The following is a 17,796-nucleotide window of genomic DNA, read 5'->3' on the forward strand; positions in this document are numbered from 1 at the left end:
CAAAATAAAGACGCAAAATTTAGACATACCTGAAGATTTCTAGAATTGATATTATATCAACCGTTAACTGTCCACTGCTAAACATAGGCCTCCCCCATAGACCACCATAAGGAACGATCACGAGCCACCTGCATCTATTGACTCTCTGCAATACATCCATCTAGTGAGGGATCGTCCTATACTGCGTTTGCCTATATAGGGTCACCATTCTTCGAACTATGTGACCAGCCCATTGTCACTTCAGCTTGCATATTCTTTACTTTGATTCTTCTATGGATATCCTCATTTCGGATTCTATCACGCAAAGAAACTCCGAACATAGCCCTCTCCTTAGCACGCTAACTAAATTGAAGTTTTTGCATATAAACACAGAATAGGATCATGTTACAGTTCTATAGATCATCACCACCGGCAACAAGCACTGGTTAAAGACCTTCGTCTTCAAACTTTGAGTTTAAGTCAAAGAATCTTCAAAAAAACTTATACGTCTAATTATTTTAACATTTTAACAAGTTATTGTACGTTTTTTACATCCCTAAAAAAATGGAAAACAAATCTGTCCATACATACATCGCTACGGAACATAATAAAACCCGTGATAATTTTACCAGGGAGAGACATTGTATAAAAGCTGCTTGCTTGGGAATCTCTGTCCCATTCGTGGTTCAACCGTGAAGGAGTTGTGTTCACATGGCTGTGTTTTTGAAGGAATATGCTGCTTTACAAACATTGAAGGTATGATAAGGAGGATGAATGGTATTTTTCACATTTTCTATAATAAATTAAAAACTACGCAGCATAAAAATTAATAAAAATCAGTTTTGAAACTGTGCAAATGAACGCCTTTTATATTATGCCCACATGGACTACTACCCCTCATAGACACATTTTGAGTGCAACTTCTGACCCCCTAGTAAAAACGATAGTAGACAGACGGTTGAACAAAGTCATACCTTAAATATTCCTTTAATTTGTATTATAATTCTGTAATAATATAATTTCTATATAATATTTTTTCTTAAAAAAATATGAGTTGAAAAATGACAAAAATATGAGTCTCCTATACTAAATTGTTAGTCGGACAAATTGTATATGTTGTTAATGGTTAATTGTTGGCTGATATACATTTTATTGTGTGTTCACTAATAAATTCTGTTACATTTACACAGAAGTCGTGATGAAGAAAATGGCGCAGGGGTGGAGAAGACAGGTCGCGGCTGGGCCTCTAGTACAAATCTCAGCTCTATCGAACCTCCCAAGAAAGACGCCTTCTCCACAGGTACATCCTTACTGCACTTATTATTATTATAAATGTGAAAGTGAGTTTATTTGTTTGTTACCCTGCCTGCAATGAAATTACAGCTTTCCACCAGGTAGACCGTCAGGTTGTTTTCCATTCTAAGTTGCATAAATAAACTACAACAGATGAAGAAAGATATAGGCGACTGTGTATCCCAGTCATGCGGACGAAGTCGCAGATAAACGCTAGTGTTATTAAATGTATTTAAATTGTTATATACATCGCCTTCGTATCGTGATGGTACGAGCATAAACCAATTTAGGACACGAACTTTTTTAATATAGGTTGAGTGTGGATGTTCTGTTCGACCAATTTAAGAATTTGACTTTACCAGAGGAAGACTGTGTACAAAAGTCGTTTGCTTGGGTACCTCTGTCTCATTCGTGTTTCAACTGTAAAGCAGTTGTGTTTGCATGGCTGTGTTTCAGTTTGAAGGATGGGATATGGCGTGAATTTACAGGGTACAGAGAAATAACACTTGAGTCCTCAGGAATGGCAACGCATAGGGAGTATCATGGGCGAAACAGTAATCTCTGTTATGTCCATGGTATTGCTTATATCTATAGGCGACGGTTGCCACTTTCCATCAGGTGGGCCATCAGCTTGTTTGCCATTATAAATTGTATTAAAGACCATAATAGGGTTGCACTTTTAACGTAATATATTCTTTGAAATCGTCATACAAACATGATGACGACAAATTATTAAGCGTGCCAATGATACCTAAGGTCGTTGGCACTCTGTTCTTTTGCCTACCTAGTAATGGACTTGTCTTAAAATCTATATTTTCAGGATAAGTTTATTACGTATTATTCTATTAGTACGAGTGTAATGTAGAATGAATTATGAAAAATAATTATTATATACAAAATAAATTCAAAACTTGTAATGTTTTTTGCGCAGGGTTCAGTAGAATCAGTGCATCGTGGACGTCGACGCCAGACTTGGGAGCCAATGACACAGACACCACGACTGCAGTCACCTTCAGCCTCAAATTACCTAAACGGAAGCTCACTGGACCCTTAACCTCCCCGGATACGGGGCAAAGTAATACCGGTATTTATATAATCCAACCGGATTTAAATTATTTCACGACTTCCAAAAAGGACGTAGCCAACATTAATACGGAACCAACACGGAAGTACTTACCTTAATCCTATCAATTGTAAAAATAATTACCAAAATCGGCTCAGACTCGTCGAAGACATTGGTGTATTTTTGGCATACAAAAAATATTAAGGAATTGAGAACCTCCTCGTTTTTGAAAAGAATGAATTCGAATAAAATTCGATACACAGAGCATTATCTTAGATGAATATATTCATAAAGCCATAGGTTTCAACTAGTTTCATTATATATATAAATTAATTACTAACTCGAAGTAGTCTTAAGTACTACTCGTAATAAGATTATTTCCTATAATAGTATTTATATAGTATACTAGTAGTTTTATAGTACACATAATTTTTTCTATATTAAAAATTTATATTTTATAATGTTCGGCAGACACAGTGACGTTACGGCGACCTTCAGCATCGCCACCCCCTGCAGCCGCGGTCACCATCACAAAGAACGACTCGCTCGCGGAGCGCGTACGCAAGGTAAACAATAAATTTTACTACGGTCAATAACATTGTCGTAAACTCTCAACGACTAAATAAAATCTACACGACAAAGACTAATACTCAAGCTGATACTCATAAAAATAAAACCGGTAAATTGAACTCGCTCTTACAGACCGCGATTTCCGTAATTCATACCTATATAAATGGAGTATCATTTATAATAATAACAAAACAAAAGTGGAAAACTACGCAGCCTAAAACGAAATAAAAAATGCCTACTAAAGGTTACATTTCAATGTAACCCTTTAACACGTTATTACACTTGAATTACTAAGTATATTTTAACTTTTTAGGCAAGGAACTCGATTTCAAATACTATTTCTGAATTTTTATTGTCTATTATAGTCTGTATAAAACCAATGAACGATATTAAAAAAAAAATATTTTAGCTACCGGCATCTGTATTGTAAAAAGATGGTACTTAATCTTTAATTTGTCTTACGTAACTGAATGCTAAAAATGAAACACAGAAATTATATTTTTCATTTTAATATAAATATGTACTAAAAAGCTTTAACTGCCAGCCTGTTTAAGCTGGCATACGTTTATAATTATCTATCGACCAGTTAATAAAGACACTACATAATAACTCTTGAAGCACTTATACAGGAATTTATCTACAAAACAAAGTCGTATAAACATAGATTTTTTTCACCTTGAATCCCCATATAGATAGTGTAAAATAAATTAAGTGGGTCATGCCAATACAACTGTCTGCGTTTCAACCCAGCTTGTGGCGATGCGCTTCTCAAAATAAACACAAAAGGTCGCCATCAAAGTTAGAGCTTGGCAAAATGCAAGACGTTATAACTGATTGAGGAAATGGCCAACTTATGCAATTTATAGATCATAAAGTAATGTAGATTTAAAGAATATTTTTCATGCTGCCATCACGCCGTATTTGTATAATATAACCAAAGTACCTATAATTTGCTATGAGTCTACATGCGACATATGTCGTAATGTGTTTTTTTTTTTATGAATGATAATGAAATGGTTGCCCCGCCTGCGCTACTGGTATACACTGGCGGGGTACCAGTGAAGGATGATATGTGAGGATGAAGCAGGTCAATTAGCCCATCATGACGAATTCAACAAGAATTGGTCGCGATGGTTTCCAAACTCCATTGCTAACAATCCCTTTCCCCCCATGTCGTCATTTACTTATTACATCCACATCATGTGTATATTCGTCACAAATCGCAGTCGAGAATCACTTTGTCCGTGGATATAATTTTTATTTATGCTAATCTAACCGATCTAGTGTTTTAAATCCAATTAGACAAAATCTTGACATAAATACATTTTAGTCCAATCATAATAAAACACTTAAAATTACATACTGTAAGGCAAATTTAATGTGCAAGTACACAGATGACGCAAAAAGATATATTGTCCGCAAACAAAATGCCCATCATCTACGCGGACCTTCAAACGATATTGCAGGTTCATAACTTCATTATCCCAAGCAAATCATTAGCTCAGTATATATTTAGTTTAAGTTTCCACAGATTAATTTCCAATATTTATACCTATTGTCTCTGTTGCAGATGCAACTTATAAAAAATCAAAACAGCTTCGAAAAGGAATCTAGTATGGAAAAAGAGAGAGAACGAAGAAGTTTGTCCAGAAGTAAAGAAGAAGAAAAGCCAGTACGATCTAAAGAAGATAGAACTGCCACAAAAGACGATGTAAATTTTTTAATGCAGGTAAAAACAATCTACTACATTTTTTAATAATAAACTATAAGTGAGTTTATAACTTAAGTCGATAAAAAAAAATTAAAACAGTATTATATGCAACGTTTCCATAGAAACCTACTTCTACTACCATATCACCGAAAGGGCTATTATCTGATCTTCATTCGACCCTAGACATCTTGAATGTGGAATTTGTTAATACAAACAATTTAAGTTTAAACTTTGTTCTATAGTTAAAAGCCATCCCGAACCTAATTAAACTAACCCTCAAATAATGAAATCACATTAAAATCAGTCTATTGACATCGTCACATCTAAGTGAACCCTTCTCTTTTTATGTCGGTACTTGACCTACCAAGCTAAGCTTAAATTTGATAACTAGATACGGTCAATAAGGATTACCTTATGAAATCTAAACGTCCCTAAAAATAATTTAGATCCATACAAATTAAACTGCTATTAACAATTAACATGTCACATTATAGGTAAAAAGCTCGCGAAATTCGTCATCAAACACAAAACCCCCAATTCGAGGCGGACCGTCGCGCGAGAGAGATGAATCTGATGACGATGCTAGTACAGCTGGCACGGTCACCACGGAAACCACTCTCGTAGACGCCAATGTTAAGGAATATCAGGTTAGAATACCCCATTTTTTTCTGTAAAAAAGATGAACTGTTCATTTTATTGTGTTTTATACAGAGTTAATGAAAAACAATGGTTACTGATGTCGGTAACTATATAATTAACTATATAAAGTTATTATAGTTTGAAACTGGTGAACTCATATACTGATACCCAATTATATGAAATACTTAGAGAAATTTAATTCAATCCATGAAAATTCACTTGTAAAACAAAGTGAAAAAGGTACTGAATTGTCGTACACGAAGCACCTACCAACGAATCCCTAGTCGTCAATTACCGGATAATAACAATTTACACCACACCCATAGAGAACAGACGCCGTATGTCTGTTTATTTACATGCAGATTAGCTTAATTCGGCTTATTATTTTCATTATATTCACAATCACTTTACTTATTTTTTGTATATCATGGTTTACTTTACTAGAAACCGGAATGATCTGAATTAACAATGTGACCTAAGTGGTTCCTGTATATATGAGCAAATATACGTATACAATACGTTCGTCTACATGGGTTATCCCCTCAAGGACACAGTATCTTGCAGCATAATCGTCGCTGTATTAGTTTATCGACATCTTATTCTAAAGTTCAATTTATAGCACCGAGTTATTGTCATTAACAAATCTAGCTACCTAATTACTAGCAATATACTCTATAAAATCAAGCTCCACGCCATTCCCCCTAGAAAATATCATAATTACTTTCTGAAGAATTCGTCACAAAGATTCACCTATCTTGACTTCATCCTTGCCTATCTCTAATACCTCGCCAGCATGTATCTATAGTTCAAGTAAGGTTTCTATCTCATTTTCGTCTTTTATAAAAACAACATCCAAAAAAAGCGACAGACTGTGATGTGGAAACTTTCTCATAAGTATGTGTGAGCTATCGTCCCAATCTACCTGCTACTATATTATCACTAAAACACGAAATTACTATCACTAAATCTTTATCTTCGTAACGGCGAAAAACTTGCACGATAATGATATTAGCTTTACTTAATATAATTATGTTTTATTAATATTGATCATTCAAATCCATTTTAGTAAGTAAAATAAATAAATAACTACATAAAGGAAGTAAAATAAAGTCCAAATAGACAAATATCTATTTTAATTTAATATTAAAATATTATATATTCTCTATTTTAGATTACGTATGACAGAAAGAGGAACTTTTTGCTTCCTTTAAATTCCTCTAAATCATTTTATAGGAACTTTAAAAAAACTATCTAACTATATATCTAAAACCTAATAGTTTATAGGAATCCTAATTTCCAACCCAAATCCTTAAATGAAGTTCGTATTGCCTTTGCGGTGCGGCAAGTGCACTTCCTCCTTCTTTCTAGATTTGAACTGTACTAAGAGTTCTTCTAGGAGCAAATTGAAAGTCTAAGACAAGAAGTTGACACACTGAAGAAACGTTGCGAGCGAGTTGAGAAAGAAAAAAGTGATATTTTGCTCCGACGGCTGGCAAACATAGACACGGCCAATAAGTACACGACGGGGCGGTCCTCGGAAGTCTTAAAGTTGCAACAGAAAGTCAACGAACTTACATCTCAGAACGAAGATTTGAAGGATGAGAAGAAACACCTCTCATTAAGAGTCAAAGAGATTGAATGTGAATTAGAGGTAATTAACATTTAGCAAATTTTTCTTTAATTTTTAACTAATAAATACACGTATGAATGTGATTATGCGCAAAAGTTTATTATTATTTTACGCAAAAACTACTGAACAAATTTAAATGAATTTTAATATGTAGACAGGTTATATGGAATGGACACATGGAATACCTTATATACTGATTCACGCGAATGAAACCGCACTAGTACATAACTAGGAAAGTGTAAAGCTAATAGTACCTTATAGATCTTAATTGTCGCATTATACAAATAAGTTATATGTGTAATGTAATAATTGTTATGTTCAATCTATATTAATATATTACGAGTTATCTAATTATAAATTAATAATATTTTTCAGTCTCGACCATCCGTTGAGGTGCAAACGCGTCAAGTAGAACAACTACGGGCAAAGTTGCTTGCAGCTGAAACCCTCTGTGAAGAATTGATGGACGAGAATGAGGACATGAAAAAAGAACTGCGAGATCTCGAGGAGGAAATAGAGGAAATGCAGGACAATTTCAGGTAAATTTGCACCCAACTACCAAAGGGAGACTTTGTACAAAAGTCGATTGCTTGGGTACCTCTGTCCCATTCGTGTTTCTACCATGAAGCAGTTGTGTTTGCATGGCTGTGTTTCGGTTTGAAGGGTGGGATATGGCGTGAATTTACTGGGTACAGAGGAATAACACTTGAGTCCTCAGGAATGGCAACGCATGGGGGGTATCATGGGCGAAACAGTATACTCTGTTATGTCCATGGTACTGCTCATGTCTATAGGCGACGGTTCCCACTTTCCATCAGATGGACCGTCAGCTTGTTTGCCATTCTAAGTTGTATAAAAAAAAACTCATTAAACAAACAATTACTTATAATAACAAATTCACGATACCATTAATTTTCATTGTAGGGAAGATCAAGCTGATGAATACTCTTCATTGAGAAGAGAATTAGAGCAAACAATAAAAAATTGTAGAGTGTTATCGTTTAAGTTAAAAAAGACTGAAAGGAAAGCTGAGCAGCTGGAACAAGAGAAAGCTGACCAGGAGAAAAAGCTTTTAGAAGTAAGAATACTAATTTATTTATTCTTATAACATTAAGCATTCACGAATAGTCCTCAACTTGATCAATATAATATCATAAAGATTAAATCTATGCTTCATAAAGATTTAATCCTTTAAATTGGAAAAAAAAAATTGTCAATGAAGTATAAGACTTGTTTCTTTTGATACTATTTTTTATAAAATATTATCATAATGTTTAGATAATTGTAGATTATTTTATTGTCTTGTACCTTCGATGTTTATAAAGATAACTTCACGTTTCTTGCACCATTAGAAAGTAAAAGTTTTGCTTATATGTAATACGTTAATAAAGAAAAACGGATACAGATTGACTTATAATGAAAAAGTCATTAAAGACACAGATTTTAATATCTATTATTTATTACTATTTTCAGATAGTAGGCGGGCAGGAGGGTCTGCAACGAGAAAATCGGATAAAGGAATTGGAACAGGAGGTTGCACGATCAACAGAGGTTGCGCTTCGACTACAACGTGAACTAGCCGAAGCTAATAGCAAACTCGCAGCGGCCTCAGGCGCGCCGCCCGCCAACCTCAAAAAACAACCGACTATTGATGGGGTACGTGTGCATCTTTATTTATAAAAACCATACTCATTAACATCGTTGATTTCATAGATAATAAACATCAAACATTTCAACATGTCTGACTAGCTTTAGTGATAAAATCTTAAGCATAATATAGACATAGTTAATTATTTAGACGTAGTTTCTTGGGGAAAATGATTTCTCGCAGGCGAAGTTTAGTTGAGTCATCTTTAAAATGTTTAAAAATTTAAATGAGATTACTATTTTAATATTATTTTCTATGTTCACAAATACGAGAGATTGAGATCCTCTGCGACTGATATTCCGAGATATTTACATTTGGAGTATCATGTGTTAATTTGAGGCTTGTATGTTTTAAGACTAAACGATTTAAACAACTGTAAAACTACATATCACAAAACAAATATGAAGAAATACTGAAAGCAGTTTTAAATAGTGGCCTAAGCATTGAGTATCACTATCTGGTTGGTAGTTATTCTGTACTACATGTCAATAGTACGAAATAACTATCATATAGTGCTAAATTATTGTTAAAACAAAGATGTTATAATAGTTATTATAAAAATTTTGGACAAATTCTGGACAAGAAATGGATAAAAGTAGCACAGGTCTGTACATTATGAAACAAATCGGGTATGATTAGATAAAGATGAGAAGATAGAAGATGAAATTAACACTGATACATTTTATTCCAAGTCCTTATGTATAATCACCATAGAGTAAAATTGTGTTAGAATGTACGCATATGTATGTAAGTAATAAAAACATATTCATACCCCTAGAAAATATCACGATCGTCCCTTACACGAGGAGGTAGTCAGGAGGATCCAGCGCAGTTATTGCGAGATCTACAAGACTCGCTTGAACGCGAAGCTGACTTGCGAGAACAGCTACGAAATGCAGAAGAAGAGGTACGATCTTCATATTTGATCATTGATAATAATCAAACAGATGAGATTGTAGACTTATATAGCATGTGTTAGTCTAATGTTGCACAAATAATGGCATTACTCTCTACTTACAATATTTGCCTACAACAACGATTTGAAATGTGAGAATGTAAACTTGTTTTAAGCTCAGCGTTAACTATATTATTACATTAAGTACACTTATTCTCTAATCACTTAGTTTTAATAGGGAACAATTGCATTTAATAGGGCATTAGCTTCAAGTCTAGTCGCCAACTGGCGCACTGCCAAACTGACTCAACACTGAGACATAAATACACAATCCATAAATAATAGTACCTAGTACAAAATTATTGGCTATAAGAGGTACGCAACTTGCACACTCTTCTTTTTCGTCATAATGTAGTATTAAAAAAATTACAAAAATTAAATTAGAACTTATTTTTGAACAGGCTAGCCGATATCGGCAACGCTTCGGAGGCAGAAGACTACCTCCATCGACGAAAATTTCACAACCATTCCATCCCGATCTAATTCCACCTCAGAATACTGCTGCAAATTATTCTGAAAATATTGACCCAAATTCAATGCATCGCATTCTCGAAATGCAGTTGGCTTTAGAAAAAAACTTATCTTCTTTCGAAACCAGTCGCTTATCCATCGGAATTAACCAAGTGGCTCAATCTCCACACGATCATATCATGACCTATTGTCAGGGTTCTCAAACCGATTTTATAATAATGAACGATGAATCCACAGATACTAGGAAAGTTACATTAGAATCAACTGTGCAATGCAACAATGAGACATTAGATACGTATGTGCAAACTGATATAATCTATATGAAAAATAAAAACATACAAACAGATTTTCTTTATATCAATAATTTTACGCAAACGGATAGAAATAAACTTTGTAACGCAGCTATACAGACTACTATTATGCATGTCACTGATAAGTCGCAACAAGCTAATACGGGATTCGTGAATGCTAGTACAGAAACTGAAATAAAAAATTTGTATAATCAGAGAACTTCAACTGATTTACTTGATGTAAATGAATTACTCCCATTAAGTAATGATAATAAAATAATGACTGGTATTTCAAACGAAATTCGGAAAGATCAGAAAGATAAATCTGACAGTCCGCCTCTTTCCCCTGATAAAATTGCAGCAGGTCCATCTTCTTATTTCTCTTTTCCCTTTGCATCATTATTCAGTCCCTTGGCAGTAAGATTACCAACTATAGGTACATATTTTGTGAAAATGTATATGTTGTTTAATGCTATAACCATAATATTATTTTATTCGTAGTATAATCTCCCACTGGTAAATAGTAGTAACTTCTATTACCAGTCTCCAATAATGATAACTAACGAATATTTTCAGGCAAATAACTTGCGTAAAACAGCATCACGGGTCGAGGATGACAATGAGTCCTTACTACTACAGCTGAAGAAAATGGCTACCAAAGCCAGAAGTACGTCGAACTAATTAAATTACGAGAAATCCTTCTGGTTTGTGTAATCAACTCCCAAACCTCCTCTATCTACCCATTAATACATGTAATTTTTCTTTAACATGTCAACATTATTAATTTTTTATTACCCATATTGTCAGGTGGTATTTTGTCTTTTCGCTCTGCAACCTTTCGAAGTAGGCATTACTAACCCGCTTTGCGTTTATTTATTATGTATGAGCTGACGTATCAATGGTAGCCATTTTCTCCGGTTTAAAAATTTTTCGTGTTGTTTACTGGCATAATCATTGTAAAATATGTAATATTAAAAATACCGTCAATGTACACGACTGGTTTATTTGTAAGTGAACACCACTTTGACTAATTTTTCTTTAAACTTTATTAACAAATATCTAAATATCTACTAATACATATTAAAGTGTTGATTCGTTACTAAAAAAGATTTTAATTTCGGAAAATTCATTAATATTCACATTGCAGCCCGTAAATTATCTCCGACACCTCCAAATAACAGACTTGCAATTGAAGCACCCAACGAAAAAGATGAAGGAATATCTGATGAAGAAGACCCAGCTGAATTGCGGCTTCTACTTGAACTTAATGAACAAGTACTTAATTTTAATTAATATACATATCATCATAGTTTTTAAAATGATCAATTGCTGGAAAATTATTATTAAGTATAGCTATTATTTTTAGGAAGCGGCTGTCCTTCGCAGAAAGGCGGAAGAATTAGAACAAGATAGAGATTCATTAAAAAAACAAGTAAAAGAACTTACAGATAAAATTGCTAATGTCACAAGCAAAACTTCAAACACTACAGTAACTCTTAGACGAAATACTACTAAAAGTAATAATTTAGCTGAAGAAAAAGTAAAGGTAATAACAATAAACAAAAGCTGAAAAGCTTTACTACTACTACTATATACTGTAAGAAATCCCTTTATGGGATAAGTCCGCCATTGTATATATTCTGAGTTATGTACCATAAAGATTTTACAATTCAATATTTATATTTATATTTAAATTCTCATTTTATCAGGTATTGGAAGATGAAATAGCTGAATTACGAAAAAAATTAATTGAAAAAGAACGGGATTGTGAACGTTTACACGCAGAACTTAGCCTCGCACAAAAGAAACCTAAAGCGTCTTTAATTAAAAGCAAGTAAGTCCAATCTTAAAAATGTATGCAAATAAATCATTACATATTTAAGTGTATATGTTAGAATTTAACTATGAGCCTATATTTATATACAAACTTGTTACTTATTATTATAAATAAATAACGTTAAAACTGTAATTTTAGATCTCTTGATAGTACAAGTGAACAACAAAACGTAGATCTTAAACGACAACTGCAAGTAATAGAACAAGAAGCAAGTGTTTTGAGAAGTAAAACACAAAGTTTAGAAGCTGATAATGAAAGACTACAAGCAGAAAATAAAAAAATGCAGGTATATATTATAATTAAATATTATTTGTATTATACATTCCTTATTATATATGACAGAATCCGTAAAACCAGGACATCCGCAAAAGAACCAAAGTCACCGACATAATCCGATGGATAAACAAGCTGTAGTGGTAATGGGCTAGTCACATAACTCGAAAAACTGGCAAACGATGGGGAAGAAAGGTTCTTGAGTGACGACCCCGTACGAACAAACTCAGTGTAGGACTACCCCTCACTAGATGGAGTGACGACTTCAAATGCATTACAGGGGATCAGTGGAAGCAGATGGCTCAGGACCATTCTTTATGGCAGTCTATGGGGAGACCTATATTCAACAGTGGACAAATAATGACAGATAATGATGATGATGATGATAATATGTATTGACACAAGTACAGTAATTTAATTTTTTTACAGCTTCTAAAAGGTACTAAAACATTCAAATCAGATAAATCTTTAGAACAAAATGCAAATAAAATTAGTCAATTGGAAAAGGAACTAAAAGAAGCATTGGAAAAAATAAAGGATTTAGAAAGTAATAAAGAAAAAGCTGAAAAGAAAGTTAGATTTGGCAGTGAAACTAATAAGAAAGATGTAGACGCTCTGAAAGTCAAACAAGACGAATTTGATAAATTGAAACTTAATTTTAATAAGGTATGCATATAGATGTGATACTTAGATACATAAGTATTTAGTTAATAATTTAATAATATCATACTTAATTTGTATTTTTAGATAGAGAAAGAAAATGCAAAATTACAAGCTTCCTTGAAAGCATTGAAAGACGACGCAATAAAATCCTTTAAACCAAGAACTCCTAAAAAACTGACTGACATGACAACTAAATTACAAATGAAAAAAATGGTAGAGGAACTTGAAAATGAAATAGGTAAGAATAGTTATTAAATAAAATTATATATATATATATATATGTTTATTTAGTGGAATATTTTTCATACCTTATAATCTTTACAGGTGAAATGTATGTAGTAATGAAAAACGCTGGATTATCATCTAATAATATTAATGCTAAAGCTCAACTTGAAAAAGACATGGAAGATTTAAAGTCTAAACTGTCTAATAATGAATCGGAATTCATTAACGAAAAGAATCGCTTACAGACTGAAATAGGTAAATTAAAAGATTTTAATACGAAGTTGGAAAAAGATAAGGTTGAATTTAATGAGAAATATAAAACTATACAAACACAATATGACAATTTAGTCAGTGAAACAAAATCCTTGAAAGAAAATAATAAAAATTTAGAAACAAAAATATCTAAGTTAAACGTAGATCTGAGTAAGTACAATATACAATGTTAAAAGTTATTATTTTCATCATCATTTAACCGTTATACTTATTTACCATAATATTATTATTTATAGAAAATGCATCCTCACAACAAACAGCGATGACTGAGTGTATGAAGAAAATTGAAGAGCTTAAAAAAGAAATGGATATTAAAGATAAAGAAATTGAGAAGCTAAAAAAACAAATTGAAAATATTAATAAATTAGAACAGGATAAAAACAAATTGCTCAAAGAGGTATCAATTGACATATTTTTGAATGAAAAAAGTATATACATTATAATATTGATACCATTATTATATTATTAATCCATTTTTCAGATTGGAGATAAAACTAAAAAGCTAGTTGAATTGGAAAAGAAATTAAAAGATACCGAAGATAAATACAAACGTACTGAAAAACAACTCGGTCTTCGAAAAGATCGTGTAGCTAAATTAGAAAAAGAAGTGAGTGATTTTATAAAACTTTAAGTTTTATTTATACAGACTGAAAATTTAAGTCATGTAATTTTGCTTTTCCTAAAGTATACAATATATAATAATTTATATCGGCTTTACTTCTTATTTAACTACTGAGTCGATAAGACTGAGTTCGAGTCCGATGTTCGAGCTGTTTGTCTGTTTGTATTTTTTTGTTTGTTACCTTATAACTCCATCAGTTATAAACCGATTTTAAAAATCCTCATTTTATCTGTAAGAATAAACTTATAGATTGGATCTATAGAAATTTTATCAATATCGGTTTAGTAGTTTAGTTTTTAAATCAAAATAACTGGTTTTGCCACAATCGAAATCGGTTTTTTTTTTTGTTAAACACTATCTTATTTTCAGGATATTGTGAAATTTTTTACTGATGTTAAAAGTGCTGTATTGACTTATTAAATTCATATTATTATATCTAAAAAGCATAAATAAAGTATTAGGCATTAAAATGTGATAACTGCCATTTCATAGTAAATGAATGAAAGTAGGAATAATTGAAATTTTGAGCCTATCCAATATCTTTTTCAGATAGTTATTAACACACAAGTCCATTATACCATTTAGCCAATGACACACTTTTAACAACAATTCACAGTTACTTACATAAGAATAATAGAGTGAGATCACTTAAATTTTCCATCCTACTTCTATATTTGAAAGTACTGTATAATTATACGAGTATTACGTAAATATATTCTTATTGTATATTATACTAGCTATCAGAAGAAAAAGAACAAGCAGTAGCACTCTCCAATTCAAACAGACGTTTATCAGTAGAGTTTATAAATGAAAAAGACGACTTACAAACAAAACTGTTTAAATCTGAAAGCAGACTTATCGGTGTAGAAGCTGATATGAAATTAATGAAGACCGAATACGAAAATAAATTAACAAGCCTGGAATCTACTATAGCTGCAAAAGATATTCATATAAAACAACTGGTATATAATACCTTTTGATTATCCTGAGCAGCAGTCTGCATGTACACCTTTATTTACCTTGTCTGATAGCTTGATGGATGATTTGAACCTTATTTATGACAATGTCCCTTAATCTCCCAATAAATTTCCAGTCTGACTTTAATAATTTTCTTTACGTACATTTTGTTCGCACGATTACGATAGTTACCCAGTGATTGAAAATTTAAATATAACCTTAACGGTAAGTAATTAACCAAACAACTTAAACAATCTTCATTTTTAGGAAGATGCCTTGCGGGAAACTTCGAATCAAAAATATGATGAAGCTATATCATCAGTAGAAATGGCACAAATGCAAGATAAATTAGAAAAACTAACAAAAGATCTTGAGGAAAAAGAAGATGCTTTAACAAGTACCAAACGTGACTTAAATAAGACTGAGAAGGATCTATCTACAATGCAATCAGAAGCTTCACAACTGAAATCGAACATTGCAAAATTAGAAAACGAGAAAAAGGACCATGAAAATAAATTGCAAGCGGAAAAAAAAGAATCTAGTTACTGGGAAAGCAAGGCATCAGAACTAGAGACAGACTTACAGGTAAAGATAATTTACTTTTAACGTCTTACAGTTTACTTTATCTAAATCATTAACAATCCCAGTACTTTCTAAAAAAAATATACGAGAAAAAATACAATATTTACATAGAGAAGTCTACTTAATTTTCTGATTAATATTTATAAAATATCTTACACATTCAGGCTGAACGCAAGAAATTAGAGCGAATACGTGTCACTCATGATAAAGATATTAAAAACAAGGAAGCAGAGCTAGCAACATTAAAGGGTAAACTAAAAATATTAGAACAGACTTCTGGTGCAGGTACAAAAAGAATAGCTGACCTCAAGCAAGAGTATGAAGAAACAGTCAAAAGTATGATATTCTGATAATATATCTTATATGATTTGGTATTTATGCATTTTTATATCGTAATGGTAACTTCTTTTTTTACAATTATTCTCTCATGGAAAAGGGCAGCAAAAACATTACTACTATTAATTTACACTTTAAATATAATATGATATGAAAGTCCATCATGCATTTATATATAAATGCACGATATATATCTACTTTTATTTTTCTAGAACTAGAACATTCGTTAGCAGTAGAAAAAGCAGAGTACGAAGAATTGACCAGTAAATATGAATTACTTGAAGAAGAACATGTAGTAACTAAGGCCAGACTTACTGTAGAAAAAGAACAAGCACAAGGGTAAGGACTTCTTGCGATTGTTTATACAAACTTATAATTTACATGTTACTGTCGTCTGTACATGAAAGATATATAAGGAAAACTATTATTGAGAGGTTTTATGAACGCAACAGAACCCAAAACAATGATTTTTAGAATTTTTGGCTGTACGTTGGTGTGCGCTAATCTCAGAAACGGCTTAACTGATGTCAATGCGGTTTCACTAATGCGTTGCGAATTACTCCACTTAACATTTAGTGTTTATTTCATTCGGTTCATAAATAAAAAAGTTATATCCATCTAAAGAATCATATATAAAATGCTATAAAATAACCGATCAGTTGAATTGACTGAATCTTTATGAATGTAAGTCACATATTTTAACTCATAGGATATATTCTTAGATATATTATATAATGATTCACGCGGGCAGCGCTGCGGGAAACAGCTAGTATAATATATAATTACTAAACATTTGTATTTACAGAGAATTGCTACATGTTCAAAAAGAACTAAATGCGGCATTATCAAATATTAAAACTATCCAAGACAATTTTGAAGCACAATCTGCAGCATGGCAAAAAGAAAAATCAAATATGCAGGCAAGTATAAAAAGAATTGGTATCATATTAGGGTGAAATGGAAATCGTTAGCATACTATTAAAGGAATGTTCTACGAACCAATGAAAATAATAAGTAAAAATTATTATAAATAATTTAGGACCATCTATATTAATACAACGTGTCCAGCTCCAGCTGTTAAATTAGCATAGATAGCTCAAAATATTATGACGCTTCTAAATTTTTGATTATTTTTTTTTTAATTAGTTTTTTTTTACGACTAATAACTTCAATTTCACCCTGTATATATAATTTTTTTTCCATGATAGACTGAGATATCATCTTTGCAAGATCGATTATGTGGTGGAGGATGGGAAGTAGAACGTGCAAGATTAAACACACGTTTAGAACAGCGTGAACAAGAGCTGCGAACAGCAACTGACAAACTTGATGTACTCACACACCATCATGATTTAATCAAAAAAGAGGTTTGTGTCGGTACTATCAAAATTATTTTTGAACATGTTCCTTGATTATATATTATGTTAGTTAAGTATATTATTATTGTATGTACAGTTGGAAGAAGTTCGAAAGAAATCAGAAGACTACGAGAAAGTGGCCAAAGTACATAGGAACCTAACGGCGGATAACGCTGAATTAGAGCGAGAGCTGACAGCATTGAATACAAGATTGGAGCAAGCAGAAAAAGCTAGAAAAACCGAGCTTACGGACACAAAGATGCGATATGAAGATCAAATGAATACTATGCGAGAGGAGCTAAAATCGTTGCATAATCAAGTAAGAAATAATTGATACTTAAATATTTTAAAGCAATATTATTATTTTCGCCGTCTATGTAACGTTATTATTTAATACTAAGGACACAGATCATTTTGACAA

The 17,796-nt window shown here is 32.3% G+C and overlaps 1 protein-coding gene across 4 annotated transcripts in view; it reads left to right on the forward strand.

Moving 5' to 3' along the window:
- The window catches only part of LOC113518335 (uncharacterized), a 29,255-nt gene that overhangs the window by 5,380 nt on the left and 6,079 nt on the right, over nt 1–17,796 (forward strand). The window contains exons 2-28 of one of the 4 annotated variants that reach the window (XM_026903205.3): nt 1,170–1,279; nt 2,204–2,356; nt 2,807–2,901; nt 4,476–4,634; nt 5,111–5,263; nt 6,652–6,906; nt 7,261–7,424; nt 7,810–7,963; nt 8,359–8,541; nt 9,312–9,440; nt 9,890–10,685; nt 11,397–11,524; nt 11,616–11,795; nt 11,959–12,083; nt 12,225–12,372; nt 12,789–13,025; nt 13,107–13,260; nt 13,347–13,670; nt 13,757–13,917; nt 14,002–14,127; nt 14,880–15,104; nt 15,367–15,684; nt 15,846–16,017; nt 16,230–16,356; nt 16,823–16,937; nt 17,226–17,384; nt 17,473–17,694. In XM_026903205.3, coding sequence (XP_026759006.2) covers nt 1,170–1,279; nt 2,204–2,356; nt 2,807–2,901; nt 4,476–4,634; nt 5,111–5,263; nt 6,652–6,906; nt 7,261–7,424; nt 7,810–7,963; nt 8,359–8,541; nt 9,312–9,440; nt 9,890–10,685; nt 11,397–11,524; nt 11,616–11,795; nt 11,959–12,083; nt 12,225–12,372; nt 12,789–13,025; nt 13,107–13,260; nt 13,347–13,670; nt 13,757–13,917; nt 14,002–14,127; nt 14,880–15,104; nt 15,367–15,684; nt 15,846–16,017; nt 16,230–16,356; nt 16,823–16,937; nt 17,226–17,384; nt 17,473–17,694 — 5,272 coding nt within the window. Of the gene's footprint in view, nt 1–1,169; nt 1,280–2,203; nt 2,357–2,806; nt 2,902–4,475; nt 4,635–5,110; nt 5,264–6,651; nt 6,907–7,260; nt 7,425–7,809; nt 7,964–8,358; nt 8,542–9,311; nt 9,441–9,889; nt 10,686–10,825; nt 10,917–11,396; nt 11,525–11,615; nt 11,796–11,958; nt 12,084–12,224; nt 12,373–12,788; nt 13,026–13,106; nt 13,261–13,346; nt 13,671–13,756; nt 13,918–14,001; nt 14,128–14,879; nt 15,105–15,366; nt 15,685–15,845; nt 16,018–16,229; nt 16,357–16,822; nt 16,938–17,225; nt 17,385–17,472; nt 17,695–17,796 lie in introns of all 4 variants that reach the window. The other 3 variants (XM_052902525.1, XM_026903206.3, XM_026903208.2) reach the window with 3 other exon arrangements.

The sequence above is a fragment of the Galleria mellonella genome, unplaced genomic scaffold (assembly GCF_026898425.1).
Source record: "Galleria mellonella isolate WM207_F2 unplaced genomic scaffold, CSIRO_AGI_GalMel_v1 utg132, whole genome shotgun sequence".
Classification (NCBI taxonomy): Eukaryota; Metazoa; Arthropoda; class Insecta; order Lepidoptera; family Pyralidae; genus Galleria; species Galleria mellonella.